Consider the following 20,216-nt stretch of genomic DNA (forward strand, 5'->3'; position numbering starts at 1 on the left):
GAGACTTTAGACTCAGAGGCACAAAGCAGAGGAGAAAGACTGAGCGACAGCAATGTAATCAAGGTACTCTTTTTATAGAGGTTGAAGACCTGAAACTGCCTGAACAAAGAAAACAACACTGACAATAAATAGATAGAGGGTATCTTGACATAAATACACCACCGGAAACTTCGAACAGGCTGTGTTTTGTTTGTTTTTTGTATGATCATTAATAATCTACCTATAAATCACTGCATTTTGCAGAATGGTTTTAACATCATCTCACTTTGATTTACATTTTTAGGGACAATAGTAACACTTTTCTTGTATATCTTTTTCAGCATTCTCAGTGTTCTGCACAGTCACAGTGTTGGAGTCATAAACCTATCATTAGTCATTAATAATTCCCTCTCTTTAAACTGCTTGCTCTGGAGTCTACCCTGGAGGTATTGCATTGTCCAAAACTACCCTTGGCTTTTCAGCTACGACAGAAATTATGACCTTAATAAAGTTGACTTTGTAATATTTGCATGCATAAGCATCTTAGAACTGATACAATAATGACTGTCTGGCTCTGTTTTAGTGCTCCTGTGGGATATCACTTGGCAGTCAGTGGATGTCCTCATGACTTTACAGCCTGTCAAAGTCACTACAGAACTTTAAGAATAAAGTCTGACTGTCCAATTCAGAAGTGCTGCTTGTCACTAATCTTCTTGTTGTAAAATAGTACCTAGCATTAGACAGTTTATATGATAAGATGCATTTTATTCTTTGGATTTGTTTACATTATCTATCTATCTATCTATCTATCTATCTATCTATCTATCTATCTATCTATCTATCTATCTATCTATCTATCTATCTATCTATCTATCTATCTATCTATCTATCTATCTATCTATCGAAACACCAGCTGGCAGAATAATATGATCAACTGCTTTAATATCTAACCTACAGTATCATCCGTTTCAGATGTTATATCTTTGTCTACATCACTGGCCATCATCATGATGACGTGATCGCATATTGTTTGGGTTTATTTCTTGGTGACTTTGAAAAAAACAAACTCTCTGGACTGTAACTTAATTCTCATGATAAATCCTTCAGCAAGATGAGGGTAACTGAATGTGGCTGATGTTTATCCAGTAGTTGTTCACATAGTAAGTGTTGATAAACGCTGCAGTCTCAAAACAAGGAATTCTGGTCTCTGATCTCCAAGAATTGTTGTTTATGGCCCCCTGTTGGATAGCAAGAAAACGAGGACTGCTCATATCTAATACTTGTTATTTGTAGATGGGTTTAGTGATTTTGTGTTGATAGTAACATATATGTGTGTGTGTCTCTCTATATAGACACACACATATATAATTTTCTTATCAAAAACAACTTTATTCCTCCACTCAGCTGACAGAAATCAGTTATCTGATTCTCATCTAAAAGGCACATTTCATGGAACTAAGTGGGAGGTACTGAAGATCATCTGAAAGCATCCTTATTCAGCAACTTGAGCAAAATGCTTTATATTCTTTGTCTTATATTTTATGTTTAACCATATATATCAAAGACAGAACTTATTTTACATTTCAGATAAAAGGTCATAAATAAAAGGCTTTCTCAGTAACATCGAATACAGAAATAAATGGAAACTTGCATTAAACAGCTACATTTAACCTACACAACACTATCGCAGGTTTTGTTTCTCAGTAAAATTGTAAGGGGTGTGGCCTGTAATGCCCGCTGGCAGTGCTGGGGTTTGGATGCACATATCGCGGCTTTGCAAGTACTTGCCTGACTTGGATGCAGTTCGAGCTTCAAAGTGACTTAAAACGCGCATCTCGCAGGAGCTCCAGTGCACACACGCGCACTAGAAAAGTCAGAGTGGCTAACTTAATCGGAATATAGTATATATGTATATATACAGTGTTACTGTATACTTTTTTTTAATGTAAATCCTTTTTGTCGGAGGCATGGAATTTTAATCCTCTGCACATTTTCTGCCGTGTGCGTAAATCCGCCTTAAAGGCAGTTGCATCGCATTTAACGGATCATAAAAATCATGTCTTTTTAAATGATGACAGAAAAGTTGCATGGGGGTCTCATGGAGGAGGAGTTTTTTGTGACCAAACCACTAACAGATTTTCGCTTATAAAAAAGGAAACGGAGACCCGAGCGTTCATAAACAGTATTTTCGTGGGCTCCGGTGTGCAGGTGAGTCTGTTTGATTTTCAACGTTTTGTACTTGCCGATGTCGTAGGATTACACACACATACACACACAGAGAGACACACGTGTGGGTATACACACCTGTATATATCACACATTAGTGTTATATAGGTTCATTTATATGCCAGCATTTAATTTTACAAACGTTTCGAAGTTGTAGAACTTAAGAGTTTTTTTTATTTTATTTCAAACTATTGTGAATGCCAGTGTAGATGTATTATAGTTTAAATATAATACATCTTATCTCAGTGGCACATGGAATAGAGGGAATGCCGCCTATCTTGACACATCAGTATGGACTGAGATGATGAGACTTTTATATAAAGACTAAAATTTACCCCGGAGTATAATGAAGGTTATTATTATTTTTCTCACGCTATTTTTACATTACACAAATGTATTAATCTGTATATCTACTTATGGATTTGACAGCTGAGCACCACTCTAGCTGAAGAACAGCAAATAGCTTTTAACTAGAATGTGTGGTGCTCCAGAGAGAAAGTAAGTGTGTAAAGCTTATTTATAAATCTGCTTTTACAGACATGCAGCCACAAAGTGCTGGACAGCAAAATAAATAAAAGCTAGCATTAATCACAGTAATATATAACAGAAAAGCTGAACCGTGCCCAAATGAGCTGTGCAGAATCAAACCTTCAGACTGCTGGAACTGTGCAGTCTTGAGTCCTACATGAAAACTTCAAAAAAAAAAAAAAAAAGAGAGACAGTTTGCTTGTGCTTACATTGTGGGAAGATGCCAGAGATACTTTTGAGTGCTCTGCTCTAAGAGTTGAGTGTGTTACAACTGCTGCATATTTGACTTCTCACTCCCTTTACTCCTTAAGCCACAGAGGAAGTGATTACCAAAATAGCTGAGGCTTCTGTGGGTGCTGCTGGTGCAGCCAGGTGTTATGCCATACTATAGAATGAGTACAGGTTACTTATTATTCATACATTCAAACCTAATCAAAACCGAATCAGTGTATATGTGATTGTGAGTCTGGTTCTGTTTCTCTTTAGAGCCTCAGCTTCAGTAAACACTTATTTTCCCCTTTGTGTTGCAAATTTGATAATGTGAATTGGTTAGCTCAAAGCTCAGGTCTTGGCTATACATGTCAGGGATTTTACAAATATCAAAATAAATTTAGAATGAATATGAAGTATGACTGCTTGAACTCGCCCACAAATTGCCGTTGCACTGTTTCCTGCATTCATGAGCGACCACATTTTGGGGGCGTAAGTAAATAAATAGTCCAGAATTCACCACTAATTGCTTTTTTTATTGTCTGTGTGGCAGATGCTGTGTTAAAATTATGTAATAAGATAAGATAAGATAAGATAACCTTTATTAGTCCCACACGTGGGAAATTTGTTTTGTCACAGCAGGAAGTGGACAGTGCAAAAGTTATGACGCAAAAATTAGAATAATTTTGAAATCGAAGGTTTTCAGATTACTGTAAATTAGTTGTAAATGGTAAAATGTGCCTCTAACATTTTTTCCTATTTTCATGAAGGGAAAAAGCTGATTAAATAAAATCTGTAATCGCTGCCTCTTTAGTTTATCGCCTTCTATGTTTTAGATTTACAATTCCGCTATCGCCGTTGTTCTATAACCCTTTCAGCAAGTCTCTGTGTAATTGAGGAATTCTGGCACACATTTTACCTACAGATGATCATTGTTCAGCTCTGAGGTTGAGTTACAGGCACTTGCAACTCTGAGCTCAGAGTTGTGGCACCTTCTCGAGTTCAATAAATTCCCAGTGTGAGAGCTTCCTTTCAGTATTTGAATAATTGATAGATCAAACTTAGGAGGCAATTTAATCTCCTGACTATTTGATGAGCTGGGCTTAGTTCCATTGTGCTCATTTGATTGTGGCTATTGTTGGGTAAAGACAGACTGTTAAATGGACGAGGAAGCAGCTTCAGAGAACTATTAAAGCTGAAGTGCCAGACTTTCCTAGAGAAATGACTGATTGTGATGTGGCATGTTAAAAGTGGCAGCAAAGACCTTTTCCTGATTGATGTGCTCTGTAGCCCAGTGTTTCCTCTTATCTCTGCAGCATGTGAGAGCACATATGGAGTGGGATGAGTTAGGCTTTTGACAGTTGTGGGAGTGCTGGGTGAAAGAGTCTCTGGCACATGTCTTGAGTTGATCCAGTCTTAGCATGTCCTCCAGTCACCACTCTCAAACCCAACAAACAGGTGTGGTGGAAGACTGGCTGCAAGCCACAATTTTGGCTCTTTCCTGGAAATAATGCTTTAGCTGAGATGTGTCAATGAGATAGTGAGTCATTAAGAATGAAGAATTAAATAAACTTAGGGAGACTTTCAACATTTTCCCCATTTAGGAAACCCATGTCTCGTGCCCAGATCAACAAGTTGCAGATTCCGTGGCACAAATGTTTGGTGGACCCTAACCAGCTTGTTTTGATGACCAGTTTTGTGTTTTTTTTCTTTCTTCAGTAATGAGGTTTATCATGCAGGAGTGTGGACATACATGTACACTTAATAGTACTGTACTTACTGTACTTTAAGTAACCATCAAAATACATTTCTTTGAAGTACCTTGAGTTAAACGAAAAATGAAGCAGTCAGAGCTTTTTTTGTGTTTTTTAAAACAATAATATTGTATTTAATGTACGTTTTCGTGAACAAAACTGCTACTATCTTCTTTATCTCTCATTCTCTCTCTCCCTGTCTGTCTGTTTTCCTGTCTGTCTGTTATCTCCCCCTCCTTTCGGTGACTCTCGCCACAGCCCCACTCCTGGATGAGTATTGAAAAAAATAATGAATTAGTCTAAGCTTTTCTCAGGAAAAGCACTTTTGGGATGCGTTAATTTAGAAAGGGAATAAACTTTTTGGTTTCCATGTTAAAAAACCCAAAATAGAACTGTTTACTGGTTATTTGGATATTTTGTTGTTAGGTTCAGCTAGGCCTCCACGGGTGATGGCAGCCTGCCCCCTTCAACCAAAGTTTTATTATGAGCTACACTGCTACGACTAATTTCCAGCTTGCAGGGCATCTTACTGAATGTCTCAACAACTTTAAAGTTAACTGCAGTGTTTTCATGTTGAATTGCCTGAACAAAAATTGAATTTTTAAATTTTTTTTTGCTTTGATGTCCATTTCATTTAGTTTGGAAGTGCTGTATCCACTAGCTAGCTGAGTTTGGGAGAGTCTGCTAGCCTTAAAGGATAGGGGAGAAAGATGCAGATAAAATCTACGGACATCTACCAATTATCATTTTCTTAAATCAGAATCAGAATCAGAATACTTTATTGATCCCTGGGGGAAATTATTTTTTGTTACAGTGCTCCATTATAAACCAACATTAACAAGACAGACAATACGCTAACTAAGAATAGTACAATATATACATATATATATATACATAAGTCACTCATTAATAAATAGCTAAGAAAAGAAACATGTGTAGTTGTAGCAGTAACCCTTGAAGCTCTTTTCTAAACTGAAGGGGTTTTGTCATATTTCAGGCCTTCTTATGCCGTTGACGGAATGACAAATGACGGAACGTTCATTGTTCGGTTATTTTTGCCTGTGCAGCTGTACTTGAGAAAACCCCCAGAAACTATCGTAATAGTCACAGAGCCACACCTTTATTGATACATACTGAGGGGTAAAAACTCATCATTAAAGGTACAGGGGAGGCCATTAAAAGTTGTCTTTATGAGAGTAAGCGTTAAGAGAAAACATTCCTGGTAATTTTTTTCTCATTTCTCTCTTGGATGGGCCTCTAACTGTACATAGTGCCCTAGGCATGTGCCCAGAAGCCCCATTGGCCCAGCCCTATCCTGAAATAATACTATCAAATTTTAATGTCTACTAAAGTAGTTTCCTCTTTTCAATACTAATTATTAGAAATGACAAATTTTGTGAGATAACTAACAGCAACTCTATTAAACTAAGCAGTAAATTAGTAGTGGTAGTTTCAGTTTGTTCTTAGTGACTCTCCTTTCTTTCGTATAGTTGTGTAAATAACTTCAGTACTACATTTTCAGTTGCTTGTGTTCATTAGTTTGAAATGAAACAAACTACAAAAAATGATATGACATTTAGAAACTGTAAAACTATAGCTGTAAGTTCGATGTGCATGATCAAAATGTTTTCGTCTCCGGCCACCTAAAATAAATCTTGTGAAATTATCGAAAGGGACGAAATTATTTCATCCCTTTTGATTTGTATTTTAGCAACGAGTGCAATGTTGCCTCCTGGAATGTTTAAACACACCAAATGGCGTTGTCCTTTGTGTGATTCAGAGCCACAACCGACTCAACACCCAAATATGGTCCTATTTTTCTTTATTGAGCTGCGAGGGAGGACCTCCCATTGTTCCGATGCTAACATGTTCTGTGTGTCCTCTTCACACAAGAGCTGTAAATACAGGCAGCACATGACACTATCGAAAAAAGATCTCAGCACCAAATATGACAAAGGCCTTCAGTCTGACTGTGTGGTGCGTTTCTCAGAAGAAACTTACTTCACTGTATTTCCAAAGGATAAACATGTTCAATTTGTTATCCAAGTCTATGTTTGTTTTGTGGGATTTGGTTTCCTTTTTGTACGACTGATCATTTGATTTATCCAGTTATGGCTTTAGTTCCTCAAATTACAGAAACCACTAATGTTAAAGAGAAAAAGTATGCATCACACTGCAGCGAATGCTGTTTGGGCCAACTAAAACATCTTTGTTGTTCAATGTTGCTGGTTTGTGCATATAAATGCAGTGATAGCAAGCTTTTCTCATATTGCTGGGAAACATAATAAAGCAAGTGAGATTTTGGAAAATATGAAACTTAAATATTGGCTTTCCTGCTATTCTGCTATGTGAGCAATGAAGATGTAGTCACCAACTGGCTGTCTTAGCTTGGCATAAAGGGTGGATAAAAAGGCAAAAATTGAATATTAACTTAGTGTTATTTGCAGTTTTATGAGCGGTTAAGTGGGGTAGGGGCAATTTCCTGACTAGGCACTTAAACTCCTAGTGTTCTTTTATAACCCTTAAGATAGGCAACTTGCAAAACCTAAGAGGTTAAGTTAAACGGGAGGTAGGATAGCTGGTTGGATGCAAAAGACTGCAGTTTCTCATTTTTATACCGCAGATTTATAGTGATTAAGTGACATGACATTGTACGAGTGACCTTTTCACCTTTTGATCGAGCCAATTAAACCACTGGCTTTAGCTTTATATTCATCTTAGAGACATGAAAAGGGTTTTGAGTTAAAGTGTTAAAATATTGATTTACCATTTCTTCAACAACTAGTATCTATCTGTATCTAGAAACAGTCCAGTTCCTCAACATGTTTCTGTCTTCTTTTTTTTCAGCACGCTCTAATACCAGCAAATCTTTATTCAGCTGTAGTCATAATCAGCCAGTCTTCTTTTGTCACTCTGCAACCATTTAGTTGTTCAGTAACTGACCATAAACCCGCCTTAAACAGCAGATCCGCTGTTACAGATCGAAAGCTCAGCCCAAGCTTCCTGTGATGACCCTGTTGAACTCCATCACTCTGCTCTTCTTCAGTCTCTGCACAACCCCGTGACCTCGCCTCCCTCATCAACAGCTGTGCCCTTTTTACTGCCTTGCCAGTGCAACCAACACCAGTGTGATGGCTTGTTGTGCCGCGGGGACATTTGGACAAGCAACTGCGGCATCACACACCACTACACAGACTTCTAGATGTGTCAGCCACTAGAGTGAACGATACAGAGAGACTGGGGAGGAGGGACAGACACACAGAGAAGAAGTGCAGTACTACAAGAGAAAGGAGGGATCATCTATCCCAGTAAGATAAGCATCCACCTGTCCCGCATAGGAAGGTGGCCCCCCCACCTGATCCATCTCGTCGCAGGGGGGGGACCCTGCATAGCCTGGAAGGCAACAGAGACTATGCAGCTGGGACTGGTGGCGCTGGCAATGGTCTTTCTCAGCTCCATGGGTCACAGTGATGTTCTGAAGCTCTCCAAGGCGAGACGGCATAGACGTGGTGAGTTCTCACTTTGTCAGTTTGTTTTGATTTCCTTTTTCTTTCGTAGCAGCACTGCTGCTTCTCGTTTCTGTGGTCTGAGTCACTGTGGTGGACGCCTTATAAACATTTAACAAGCAAAGTAAAGATAACGTTTTGTTTATTTTCTCATCATTCCTATTTGTTTTTCCTAGGTGGGTTATGTTCGGTGCAGTGCTTCCCCAGAATGGCTCGTGTTTCTTCCTCTTTTTAAGATTATGCCTCTCTCAGTTTATGTGAAGCTTTTCTGGGTATTAGGGTTGTTTATAAAGGGGTTTTTGATGGATTCCCTCTCAAAGCCATCGCTCTCTTCGTGTCTGGCTCCGTGGGCACATAATGGAATGAGTACCTGACAGTTCTAGCTCTCAATTGGACCATGCTGCCGATATTGTTGTAAGCATTTTTCTAACCTCACGCAACCGCAAAGACAGTGTTCAGGTCGGCTCGCAGTATATCTCTGGCTTCAGAGCCTCAGATCTGGTATTACTGTCAGCTTTGAAATAATTCTTCCCTTACACACAAGGAGCTTTCAGCCAATGCCAAGCTAACCCCAACCTTCCTGAACCAGAATTCATATAATACCAAGATTATCCACAATAACAGATGTGGCATTATTAAAATCACACATACTGGGAAGGAATAGCTATTGTTTGTGTCAGTTTGTGTTAAGTCCGCTGATGTATATGTAGACAGTGACGTCGTTGCAGTTCATCTAATTTGGACAGAAGGATTGAGGTCACTCGCCATATACACGAGTGCCATGCAGACTGCGACAGTCTTATTCCCTCTAGATACTAAATAAACGTTTGCAACTTGCGCTTCTTCTTTAGTTATTTGATTTAATGATGTTCATTTTTTTTTCATCCATCCCCCACAACAAGAAAATGATAATAAACAAAGGAGAGAGCGACTTGTTCTGCTGCCTTAGGGCTGTTTGTTTTTCTTCTTTGAAAGGATTTAGTATCGTGCAGACTTGACTAATCAAAGCAGACTGGTCAATTTTAACATACTGAGAGCACAAACTCTCTACACTGTTTGCCAAAAAAAGTTCTTGAACTTATATCATTTACTGTTGCTAAAGATGACACCCAAGCTACTTTTATAGTTACTAGTCATAACAATAAGACTTGGCGGTAACTGGATAATGATAGACTAATCTGTTCATAGAAAAACACGTTTAATACTTTTATCGGACGAGTTATGTCAGGGAGGCGGGAGGTCAGGCTGTGTAAGATTGTGTGTATTTTTAGCTGAAAGTAAACGACAGTAAATCAACTCAGGCGACTGTTGTTTTTGTCTTAGAATGGTTCTTCAAAAATGATGTGCACTTTTACACAATTTACCCAAAATTGATTTAGATTGCAGGTTGTGCCTTTTTGGAGAGTGAGGCAACTGGACTCATGTCCAAGTCTGGGATTAGATTAAAGGAAATGTAAATGCATTGCAATGCTAAAATTCCTCACTCGTTCAACACATTCACCAACTATATTTCGGACATGTCGGTCACCGTAGCATTTCTGCCCGGACCCAGTGACAGTTGGCTGAATCTGAGAGGCTCTTGGTCCTGACTGTCAGCCGCAGTTACCTGGCTTTCTCCAAGTTAAAATCTGTTAAGCATCTCTGACAAGCAGTTGGAAGTAAACACTGAGTAACCACTCATGTCTGGCCAAACCCCCCTTAAATTAAGCTTAAACCCTTGTTTGTTGGAATATTAAATGTTTGCATGTTTATGACTGGTGACGACGCCAAAAAAATATTGCAATTCCTGATGTTTTTCTACTAGGCAGGTTGTTGACTATTGGACCTTTTTTATTTCCTCATTAAAATTCATATGTGGCTGGAAACAATTTATGTTATTTTTTTCCCATCGGTGGACCATGCTGTTACCTACCTCAGTGTGGCCTTTTCTTTCTCATTGTTTACCTTATGTTTCCACAGTCAGCACTGAGGGGCCCCCGTCTTGCCCCAAAGGCTGTGACCGATGTTCTGAGTATAACGGCTGCATTAAATGCAAGCCCAAGCTCTTCATCTTCCTGGAGCGCAATGACATCCGTCAGATAGGCGTGTGCCTTGCCTCCTGCCCCATGGGATACTTTGGCATGAGGAACCCCGAAGGCAACAATCGATGCACCCGTGAGTTCTAATTGTGTTGTACCCTCTTGACCACAGAATGATGCAAGTGTTAGTGATATATCAACAGGATGCCAGCAGGCGCTTTAACTTTGTAGATACACATATGGAATCTTGCAAATATGTAAAAAGATCCAGCTAACTCTTTACTCTGTGATACTCCACACATCTGGTTTCAGAACAAGCATGCAGAAGTGTTTATCCTCGGTTCATCTTCACCTGTTTAAGTTTTGTCTTGTGTATCTTATTTGATTGTTTTACCTTTTTTCTAAATCCCTTTGTGAATCTAACAAAGTCAAACTATTATTGCTATAATAGACACCCTCTATTTCTGCATATTTTTGCAGTTTATGTGATTTTGATGTTGTCTTATGTGATCCTGTTTGTGACCGAATACCATATAGCGCCTCATTACATAATGCACGTTACAAAAAAGGCGAGAGTAATAATAGAAGTAGCCACTTGGTGATTAAATCATCTGTTGCTTCTTGTTTTCATGGGAAAAGGGCACGAAAAATATGAACTAAAGCAAATTATTTCCTAATCAGAATGAATGTCAGTAGTTTTAATTGAAATAGTTCTTATTATGGTTACAGACAGGTTTGGCTCATTTGGAATATGGACAAAAGCACGGTCACATTCACAGTACTTAACAAACTGACATTACATACTTTTAAGAGGCAGTTTCAGCAACTCCGCCTGTTGTCTGTTTCCTCTTATGTGTGGGCAGAAAACAAGACTGGAAAAAAATCCCAACCAAAACATTCGTAATGCATTGTTGTTTGTCTGTTTTTTAAGAGGATGTCTGTGTTTTTTATTTAGCCTTCATGTGCAGAGTTCATGCCAGGCCACAGTCGTGATAGTCTCGGTTTCCCTTTTACACACTTGTTATTCTGATGGAACCTTAATGTATCACGCACAGTACGGTCTGCATACACGCCTGTTTACTAAGTAACTGCGTTAAAGGGTTCCTTTGAATGTGAGTGTGCACTAAATCACTTGTGATTATTCTTTGCTCAGCAACATTTGAAAGATTGTTTAAGGTAAATATAATGAGGGCTGCTTTGTTGTTTGGTCATTACCATATTTAATGATATTCATTGCTTTAGTGACAGTGATTGCTTTGAGTTTAGTGTTCTTGACTGCCCGTTTTTACAACACTTAGTATCTGTCAACAAGGGCTAAATAATGATTTCATAAACCAAAAGCAGATAAAGCCTATAATTCTGATTATAAAGATGTAACTTTTTCACAACTGGTTATTTCAGATGTATGTAAAGTTTGTTTTATCAGTGCTAATGACACAGTTGTGTGTTTTTAGTAGATTGCAACAAATGGAATCTCATTTATAACTGTTTTTCTCAATGCGGCATTCATTCACCGTCCCAGTTTGCTGCAGAAGGCTGCTGAATTCTTTTCTGAGGCCCTCGGTGACTAACCTGGGTCATTATCCAATCATCTAACTTTATACATACCATTCCACAATGTCTTGTTACAAACACATGTCTTACATTATAAGGCTACAAACGTCAGGACGGTCAAATTTAGCTGTCAAGAGTTTGAAAATAGTAATCGGGAGACGGAAGAATCCCACTGAGGGATTCGACGTTTTATCATTTTGGATCTTGGTATCAGACCAGAGCTGCAGAGTAGACATTCTTAACATGCTATTACATCAACTATAGCTATAAATATATTTCCTATACTGAGATATTTTCACCTGCCTCCACTGTTTTTCTCAGATATAATGAATAAGGAAATGCCTTTCATGATGGAGCTTGAGCTTTTGGGAGTCCTTTACGATGTCTGGTTTTTATCCTTTTATGGTTCTCATTATCCAAATTTCAAGAAGTTGGTTGTTTGAGTCAGAGATTTAATGAGACTAAGGTGTGGAGAAACCCACTTTTCCAAAAGTTAGTGAAGGGATAGACTTCTGGCTATACTCATTCACACCCCGTTTCCAAAAAAACAAGGACTGTGGTGCATGTGTTTTTAGAGGGATTACTCCCCCTTAAAAGACCCCATCACTAATAAATCTCTCAGAGGAAATAAAATTTAAGTTCCCCTTGTCCTCAGTCTTCACAACCATGAATGAGAACAATGAATATTCCATATTATTATTTCTACGTTAACCTCAGAAAGGTTTCAGACCAATACCAAAAATTTGAAGGCAAAATAATAACACAGTCTCCAGTCTCAACGTGACTTTAAACTGACAGAATACTTACTCCTTTTTTTTTGTCTCCCTGTGTTTTGCAGAATGTAAAATAGACAATTGTGAAGCGTGTTTCAATCGCAATTTTTGCACAAAATGTAAGGAGGGCTTGTATTCACACAGTGGGAGATGTTATGTCAGCTGCCCTCCAGGCCAACGCACCGTCAATGAGACCATGGAGTGTGTCGGTGAGTGGTCTTTTTCTTTATATTTACTGCTTACCAACTCACAGTGATTTGCTGGAATCTATAAACTTTACTTATCACTTAATTTCATCAGTCATCTATGTTCGGGTCTGGAAAAGCGAAGCGAACTCTTACAAAAAAAGCAAACTCTTGGGCTGACCCTTTTTGTTGTTTTATTTCTTGTGAAAATGATTCTGTCATAAGTTAGAAAACACAAAGGAAACTCAAAGCTCTCCAGACATCTTGGCACAGTTTTCCAGAGACCTGGAGTCTTAAGCTGCCTTTTTGTTCTTTTAAATTAGCCTTGCTCATCCACAGTGAATATACTGAATGGGCCCCTAAAACGAGACTTTGTTACATGCACTTTATGCTGTACAGTTTGCTACATTTTCAGGTTCCTTCAGCTTCATCTATCTGTCCTTCTCTCATCAGAGATCAAACAAGCAAAAATTGTTTTCAGATTTACTTAAACTCATTATCCTCAGTTAAAACTGCTGAGAGGCTGTGAAACAAATGTGAGCTGTGAACCATTTACTCAGTACCTTAGTGGTTTCCACATTTTTATGTACTTATTTATTTATTTATTTTTCATTCCAGGTCAACGTGCCTCAGAGTGTGAACTGGGTGAGTGGAGCCAATGGGGTTCCTGTATGAAGAAAAACAAAACATGCGGATTTAGGAAAGGCACGCAGTCCCGGGTTCGTGTGCCCCTTCCGCAGGTTCACAGTCCGGATACCTCCCCTGCTTTTGTACCCTCGCAGACCTGTGCTGCCGAGACAGAGAGGAGGAAGTGTGTCGTGACCAAAACGCCGTGTGTGAGGGGTAAAAACCAAATACACACGCACCGAACAAACGGATTGAAGATGAAACCCTTAATAAATGTCAAATACTAAAATGTTTATGGGCTTAGATAACATGTTAAGAGGCAATGTATTTTGTATTATACTGCATGTATTTTATGCAATTCCTTCTTAGTCAGTATGATGATTGATGGAACCAGTACTCGACATTCAAAGGCCTGCGTTCTCGCCAGTGTGTCTGTGACCCGCAGCGTGTTGATTGGGTTTGGTTTGGCAGAGTCCACAGCAGAACACAGAATTTCTTGACTTTTCTGCATGTAAACAATAAACTTCATCTGCGAGCCAAGCAGATGAAGGGCGGACATTACACACTGCAAAGCTGGATAAGGATCAGAGCTAGAAAGAGCTATTTGTTCTGAGGACTGCTGAAGCGCGAGGTTTACATGCCCATGACATGTTTGCTTGAGGTCTTTTCATCCACATAGCAGCTTGCTCTCCAGTGGGTGAACTATCATTGTCACCAGTTAGTGGTCATTATCAGTTTTCATAACATCTTATTAAGTGCTCTTGGGCTTATTTGCTGCTACGGCTATTAAACGACCGGTCTGTTCAGTTGAGTCAAGCATCCTGAGCATACTAAATACAAAAATGCAACAAAAACAGAAATAAGGCTTATTTTACATTTAAATATTTTGCTTCTTAGTCAAACAAATAAATAAGTATCAGCAGCAATTCTGGGGGTGATAAAGCTTGCAAACGACAGGAAAATAAGTGGATGGGTTTAACCCTGTTCCTGATTCATATCATCGGCTCTGGTCTCTTTAGGTGCAAAGGAGTTATTGCTAATGAAATGTTGTTAGAAAGTTTCTTTGTCTTTAAATACCCCCATATTAATCTGCTTTGCATAATATGCCAATTTTCAACTGTAAACTTATTTACAAGACTTAGAGAACTGTTAATGAGGAGTATTTAAGGTATTTAAGGTCTTTATTTTTCGGTGGCACGCTTTGGGGATTTCGGGCACAGCAGCAGCATTGCATAACAATATTAATTGGCCACAGTACAGATGTTGCAACACGTAACAGATGACATGGCTTGATATATGTGAGTAAACATGGTGGAGGCTTACATACTCTGGTATCATTCTCTTCTTCTCCAGGGGTCTGAGTCTAAAAAACAGAACATGATCTGACACTTTCCCATAGATCTGCGGTAATGGGAAATGAGAGAGGTTGGCATGGCTCGTAACTGCTCAGTGAGGAGGGGCCGCTTCACTGGACAGGCTGTTACAGCGCAGTTTGACAAACGAGTGGCAGATTTGCTCTGTGTGGGGCCAGCATCCTGGAACAAAAATTCAGCCTTTGGTTCAGAATAATACTGAACAGTGAAATATTATAAAAACAACTGCTATGTAGATTGTCGAATTTTAAGCAAAGGGTGTGTTAGGTTTGATCTGAGGAGATGAGTTGTGGAAGCTTTGTGGATGTGATCGTTCACATTGAGTAAGCTACTGTTAAATAGGTAAACGTGTATAAACTGAAGACGCTTATTGGTGCTAAAACGTACAGGGATGAGTTTCCCTCTGTGAGATCATTCATGCGTGATGGTACCACGACTCCAATGAACTAGTTTATGTGGGTAAACTCCGCAAAAAGAGCGCAGCTGTGGATTTATCTGTGGGGTGGGAGTTGGCTGGCAACTGGCTATATAAAACACAGGGGGCAGACCTTGTATAACATTAGTGATTTAGTGGTCTGCAGATCTCACGCTTTGTGTTGATTTGGCTGCGATTTTTTTTCCACCCTTTTCCTGAAGCTCCACAAAAAGGTCTCACGCGAAAACAAAATTTTCTGGATGTGTTATTTCATTTGTCAGGCAAAATTGTTTAGCTTGGATGAAGAGGAGCTGCAATCAGAGCTGTCATAAACTGATGGAGTCCGCCTTTCTTGGCTCCATTAGTGATTTGTTAGAGAAGCAATTAAGTCCTTACACAGTAAGCACATCATCTCAGAGGCTGCAGTGTGTGATTGAAGACCCTTACTTAATGCCATTCTCTTTCATTGTGTCTCAGTGATTTAAAGCGAATCTGTTACTTCTCAATATTAAGTGTTTATTTTAATAGTTTCTATAAAAGTCTAGAAATATGTTTATTCATTCAAGACAAATGATGAACAAGCTGGACAAACTCATCTTATGTAATTTAAGTCAACTAAACAAATGAGATCTTAGTGAAGTTTCCACCACTTTTGGCACTAATAGCTCCAAAAAAAGACATGTTATTCCTGTTTGTGCACTACTGTGTGGGACTGAGCCTTCTCGTTTACAGTTCAGACTAAAGTAACTGTGACATGCATGGGTCAGTGGTGGATAAATGTTATTGTGTTAGGTTTGTTCACATTCACATCAAAATTACGTCACGCCCATGTACTGAATTTCACTGTAGAATTCTGCTCTTTTTCAAGTTTGTGAAATATCATGGCTTGAGTTTTTTTTTTCTTTTCTTTCAATTTGAACATAATTGAATGGGTGACAAATTTAAAAGTGCTGGTAGGGAGATAAACACAGACATAAAGTTACTACTGCATAGCAGCAGACAAACATGGTGGCGCCATAAGCTCTGAGTTTGTCAGCCGTGCAGTGAACACTGTCCAGCCCTTGGCACGTGTCCTCTCAGCTTTCCGGATGTGCAGAGAGTCTCAACACACAACTTTATAACAAACACACTCCAGCGTAACTATGCTCCCTCGTATATACAAAATCAAATAGTTTTCAGTGCTGCCTAAACAATAGTTGACAAAGTTAAAGTTGACAAAGTTAAACTGAAACCTGACACTAGACACAAGCCTCGTGTCCATTTGCACTTTCCGGCAGCTCTTCATATCATTGTGGGCCATTACTGGGTCCTTGACGATGTTTAACTCATTAAGCCAGATGTGATTTATGTGACAGCAAATTGTCACTTGTCTGTCCCTTCCGCTCTTACAGTCAGTACGTGTGCTGTAATTTAAAATCACCAGCCGATCTAAGCCCTTCACTTTTATGAACAGGTTTAGTGTGGAAATGAACCACACAATGATGGATGTTTGCATTTAGAGAGCAATTATGCTCTTAAAATGTGTGACTGCTGTGAATTTTAATGCAAGAGTACTAACGGGGAGGTTTGAGTGTATGTCAAGTGGGACAAGGGAGTGGGTTGCTGAAAGAGAAATTAAACAGACTGAGAGCTTAGCGTGTGGATGACACCTTTGTGAGAATGTACTTAGGTACTGCAGCGCTTGGCGCTATGCTATGAAAATATCAATATGCAGGTGTTAGTAGATCCAATATTAATTACGATTACCATTTTCTGCTGGTGTTACACAGTTTTTTATTGGGACCCGACTGCATTGGAGATAAAAAAGTAAAGGGAGTATCACTGTGACAACCCGTCTGCATGGGAATACAGGTGTCTGTATCAAGTTTCCAGGCAACAGGTGCGATAGTTATGAAGATATTTTACTGAAAACAACAAAGGTGAAAGGTGATGCCACAGAAGTCAGGGAGACTCTAAAGGGATTTGCATTCTACCTCCTCTGGCCGTGAACTGAAGACATGAGACTGATTCAACAGCTGTTGGGTTATTTCAGTCCAGTCGTGGACAAACTGGCTCCAAATGTTTAGATGTGTTATTTTTTGCTGGCTGCATGTTGTGCGGTAATTGCTGCTATACATATACTGTCACCATGGCTAAACATAACATTATTTTAGCTTTTGTTGTTTGGGATTTCTTGACTATGGTTTATGTCTGGTAGCCTGTATTAAAAGTTCTGATGCATAACACAACCCCTCAGGAGGTTTTTAGCCAAGCAGGAGTATTTCTATGTGCAACATTTTGTTGGGGCAGATGCCTTTTATATAAGAAATACAGTAATGTGTAGTATAACCCCAATTTTTTTCCTTATACATTCTTTTTTTTTTCAGAGAGGAAGAGTAAAGGAGACCGACAAGACGATACAAACAGGAGAGAAAGGGAGAACGCACGTGGGCGAGGACAAGATAGTCGAGGAGGAGGAGGAGGAGGAGGAGGAAAGCGGAGAAAAGGCCAGAGCAGGACGACCACTGCTCCCAGCATCACAACCAGCTCTGTCACCTAAGCGCTGACGCCTGCTGGATGAGGCTGAGAGAAAACCAGAGACAATGCCTCGCCCAGCAGTGTCAGCCACAGACACAGATTGATGTTGAAGGAAGGGATTAATGCTGCTATGCTGCATTGTAGAAGATGCAGAGAGAACTGGAGGTTTGCTGAAACACAAAAGATTCCCTGAAGCTTTTTGAATAGCTCACCATATCTGGAAGAGACATGCTGTCCTAATGTTGGACAGCAAAGCCAAAATGAAGACTATGGTTGGACTTGATTTGTGTGATGAACTGACCACTCTTAAACTAAGACCAGACCATGTGTTTTAAATGCAGCATTCAAGCCTGATTATGAATGAAGGGATGCCGAAATCTCCTCTGGTCCATGATGTATTTTGTTCCAGTCTGATTTTAATTACCGTCTGTTCTCCATTTGTTTTCATGTTTGTAAGAGGTGGCAGATGGATTTTCTCAACTGTCACTGTCTGTGATGTAAAGACAAAGAAAGTATTATGTATTGGTACCTTTATTTCCTATTGTGAAAGGAAACAGAAAGAAAGGCACTGGAAATCACTTGTGGTTGCTGAGGACAGAAGTCTTCTATACAGTTAGGCTCATAATTTGTTGGACAAACACATTTTTTGTAGCATGTCATCTGTAGACCACAACAGCAGATTTTAAATCAAGTAAAAACTACATGATCTTTGAGCTCTGATTCAGGAGGTTTCATAAAAGTATTGCATTTACTTTTTGGAATTACAGCCATTTTTTTATACATAGTCCCCCCATTTTAAAAGGCTCAAATTCAGCCATAATTTAGATGAAAGATTCTTTTTCATGCTTTTTTTTTTTTAACCTTTACAGTCAATGAATTAGCAAATGTTGTGTTTCCTTTAGATTCTCCATTAGTCCTTTAGTGATTGTAGTCACTTTCAATATGCCCTTGCTTGTCAGTCTCTCTGCCTTCAGTTTTGTCTCCATTAACTGAAATTCATTCTTTATTGACTTCAAGATCACATGATTAACCTGGCTACTGAAGAATATCCCATTTCTTTACCTTGAAAAATTACTGGGTTTCTTCTGTAGTAGTGCTGTGGATCCTAATCCATCTGGACTGTGAAGCACCAGATCGGTTTTGCAGCTTTCGGCTGGATCTGAGCGCAGACTATAGCCCTGTACTCTTTAGAATTAGCTAAGGAGGCAGGCTCTTTTAGATGTTTTCTAGCAAAGGCTGATCTAATCTGACCTTCTGGTTCTTGGGCGTAACCAGTGATTTGCACCTTGTTGTAAACCCTCTGTATTTACTCTTGAGTGTATTTAGTCTTGAGGCATCTCTTGATTGTAGACCTTGACAATGATAAAACTACTTGCTGGTTGGTCCATTCATTCTTTTTTAAGACTATCTCTCTAGTAGGTTTTTTTGGGTTTTCAGCCTGATGATGGCCTCCTTTACTTTCATTTGGACTTCATATTGAGAGTTTTGAAGATATACACACAACCCTTAGATTCAAATTCAGATCATTGATCTGTTTAATTTGCTGTGTAATATTGAGAGAATAGGCCTCACCTGGCCATAAAACTGCTAGTCAATCAATACTCTGAAAATTGGGGACTGTGTATAAAACATCTTAAACTCCTAAACGGTTAATACATTTTTTTCTGTCAAATGTCTTGAATTAACGCTGAAAGTCTGTACCCCAGTCGCATCTTTATTGTTTGATTTAAAACCCACTGTGTTGTGTACAAAAATTGAGTCGTTGTTCCAAAACAAGCTGAAGAAAATGCAGAGGAGGATTACTGGGCGCACATCTTATATCCTCTGGTCTTTAGTCACAAACTTTTGTCATTCGATAGCTTAATGTTTGTTTTGAAAAAAAAATGTTTGTATCTGAAAATATCTCTGCACAGAAATGAGTATTTGCATGGCAAACGATTACATGTGTGTGCAAGTGTGTGTATGCGTGTGCATCTGTTTGTTTGTAACTGAAGTCTGGGTGTTTGTTTATATGCATTCCTGCACGAATTCAAGTGGTTTGATGACAGAACTTAGTTGTTTGTAGGTTTGTTGATGTTTGCACATATAGTATATGGTAATACTGATCTAACAGATTGAAGGAAAAGGATGTGGAAAACAGCAAAAAAATGTAAATGCACAGTGATATACTGAATACGCAGTAAATACAAGCCAATTATTACTATATAAGCCATCAAATCATCACTAATCAGTATGTTTGCAACAGGGTCTGAAGATTTTGCACAAATATAATGTTCCCTACTGCTCATATTTCAGAACGATAATAGCATTTTATAAACGTATACTGTAAAAACTGGCTTTATGACATTGCAGATGGAGTGTTTTCCATGGGTCTGTTTGTTAAACAAGGTATTAGTTTCGGGGAAAGTTACACGCTCTATTATTCATTCATACTATGAGTTGTGATACTGAATATGTCAAGCTGTGTTTATCAACAAATTTAAAAGTATTAGTACTATCATGTATAGCTTATTCTGTGAAAGCCTAAATAAAGTTCAGATGAAGCTAACGA

The 20,216-nt window shown here is 38.9% G+C and overlaps 1 protein-coding gene across 1 annotated transcript; it reads left to right on the forward strand.

Moving 5' to 3' along the window:
• The first annotated feature begins 1,784 nt into the window (after positions 1-1,784).
• On the forward strand, positions 1,785-19,612 carry rspo1 (R-spondin 1). Its single transcript, XM_085471909.1, has 6 exons — positions 1,785-2,187; positions 7,545-8,206; positions 10,163-10,357; positions 12,614-12,757; positions 13,352-13,576; positions 17,515-19,612. The coding sequence occupies exons 2-6, from the start codon at positions 8,110-8,112 to the stop codon at positions 17,685-17,687; spliced, it is 834 nt and encodes a 277-aa protein (XP_085328035.1). The 5' UTR covers positions 1,785-2,187; positions 7,545-8,109; the 3' UTR covers positions 17,688-19,612.
• Positions 19,613-20,216: the final 604 nt, after the last annotated feature.

This window comes from Copadichromis virginalis, linkage group LG11 (assembly GCF_057382275.1).
Source record: "Copadichromis virginalis isolate Kocher_CV1m ecotype Utaka linkage group LG11, C_Virginalis_male_GT1.1, whole genome shotgun sequence".
In the NCBI taxonomy this organism is placed as follows: Eukaryota; Metazoa; Chordata; class Actinopteri; order Cichliformes; family Cichlidae; genus Copadichromis; species Copadichromis virginalis.

Excerpts from the sequence above, each read along its gene's own strand:
- rspo1 (XM_085471909.1), top strand. The coding sequence starts at position 8,110 with ATGCAGCTGGGACTGGTGGCGCTGGCAATGGTCTTTCTCAGCTCCATG. Across the intron at positions 10,358-12,613 it reads AGGCAACAATCGATGCACCC|AATGTAAAATAGACAATTGT; the intron begins GTGAGTTCTAAT and ends TGTGTTTTGCAG. Across the intron at positions 12,758-13,351 it reads TGAGACCATGGAGTGTGTCG|GTCAACGTGCCTCAGAGTGT; the intron begins GTGAGTGGTCTT and ends TTTTCATTCCAG.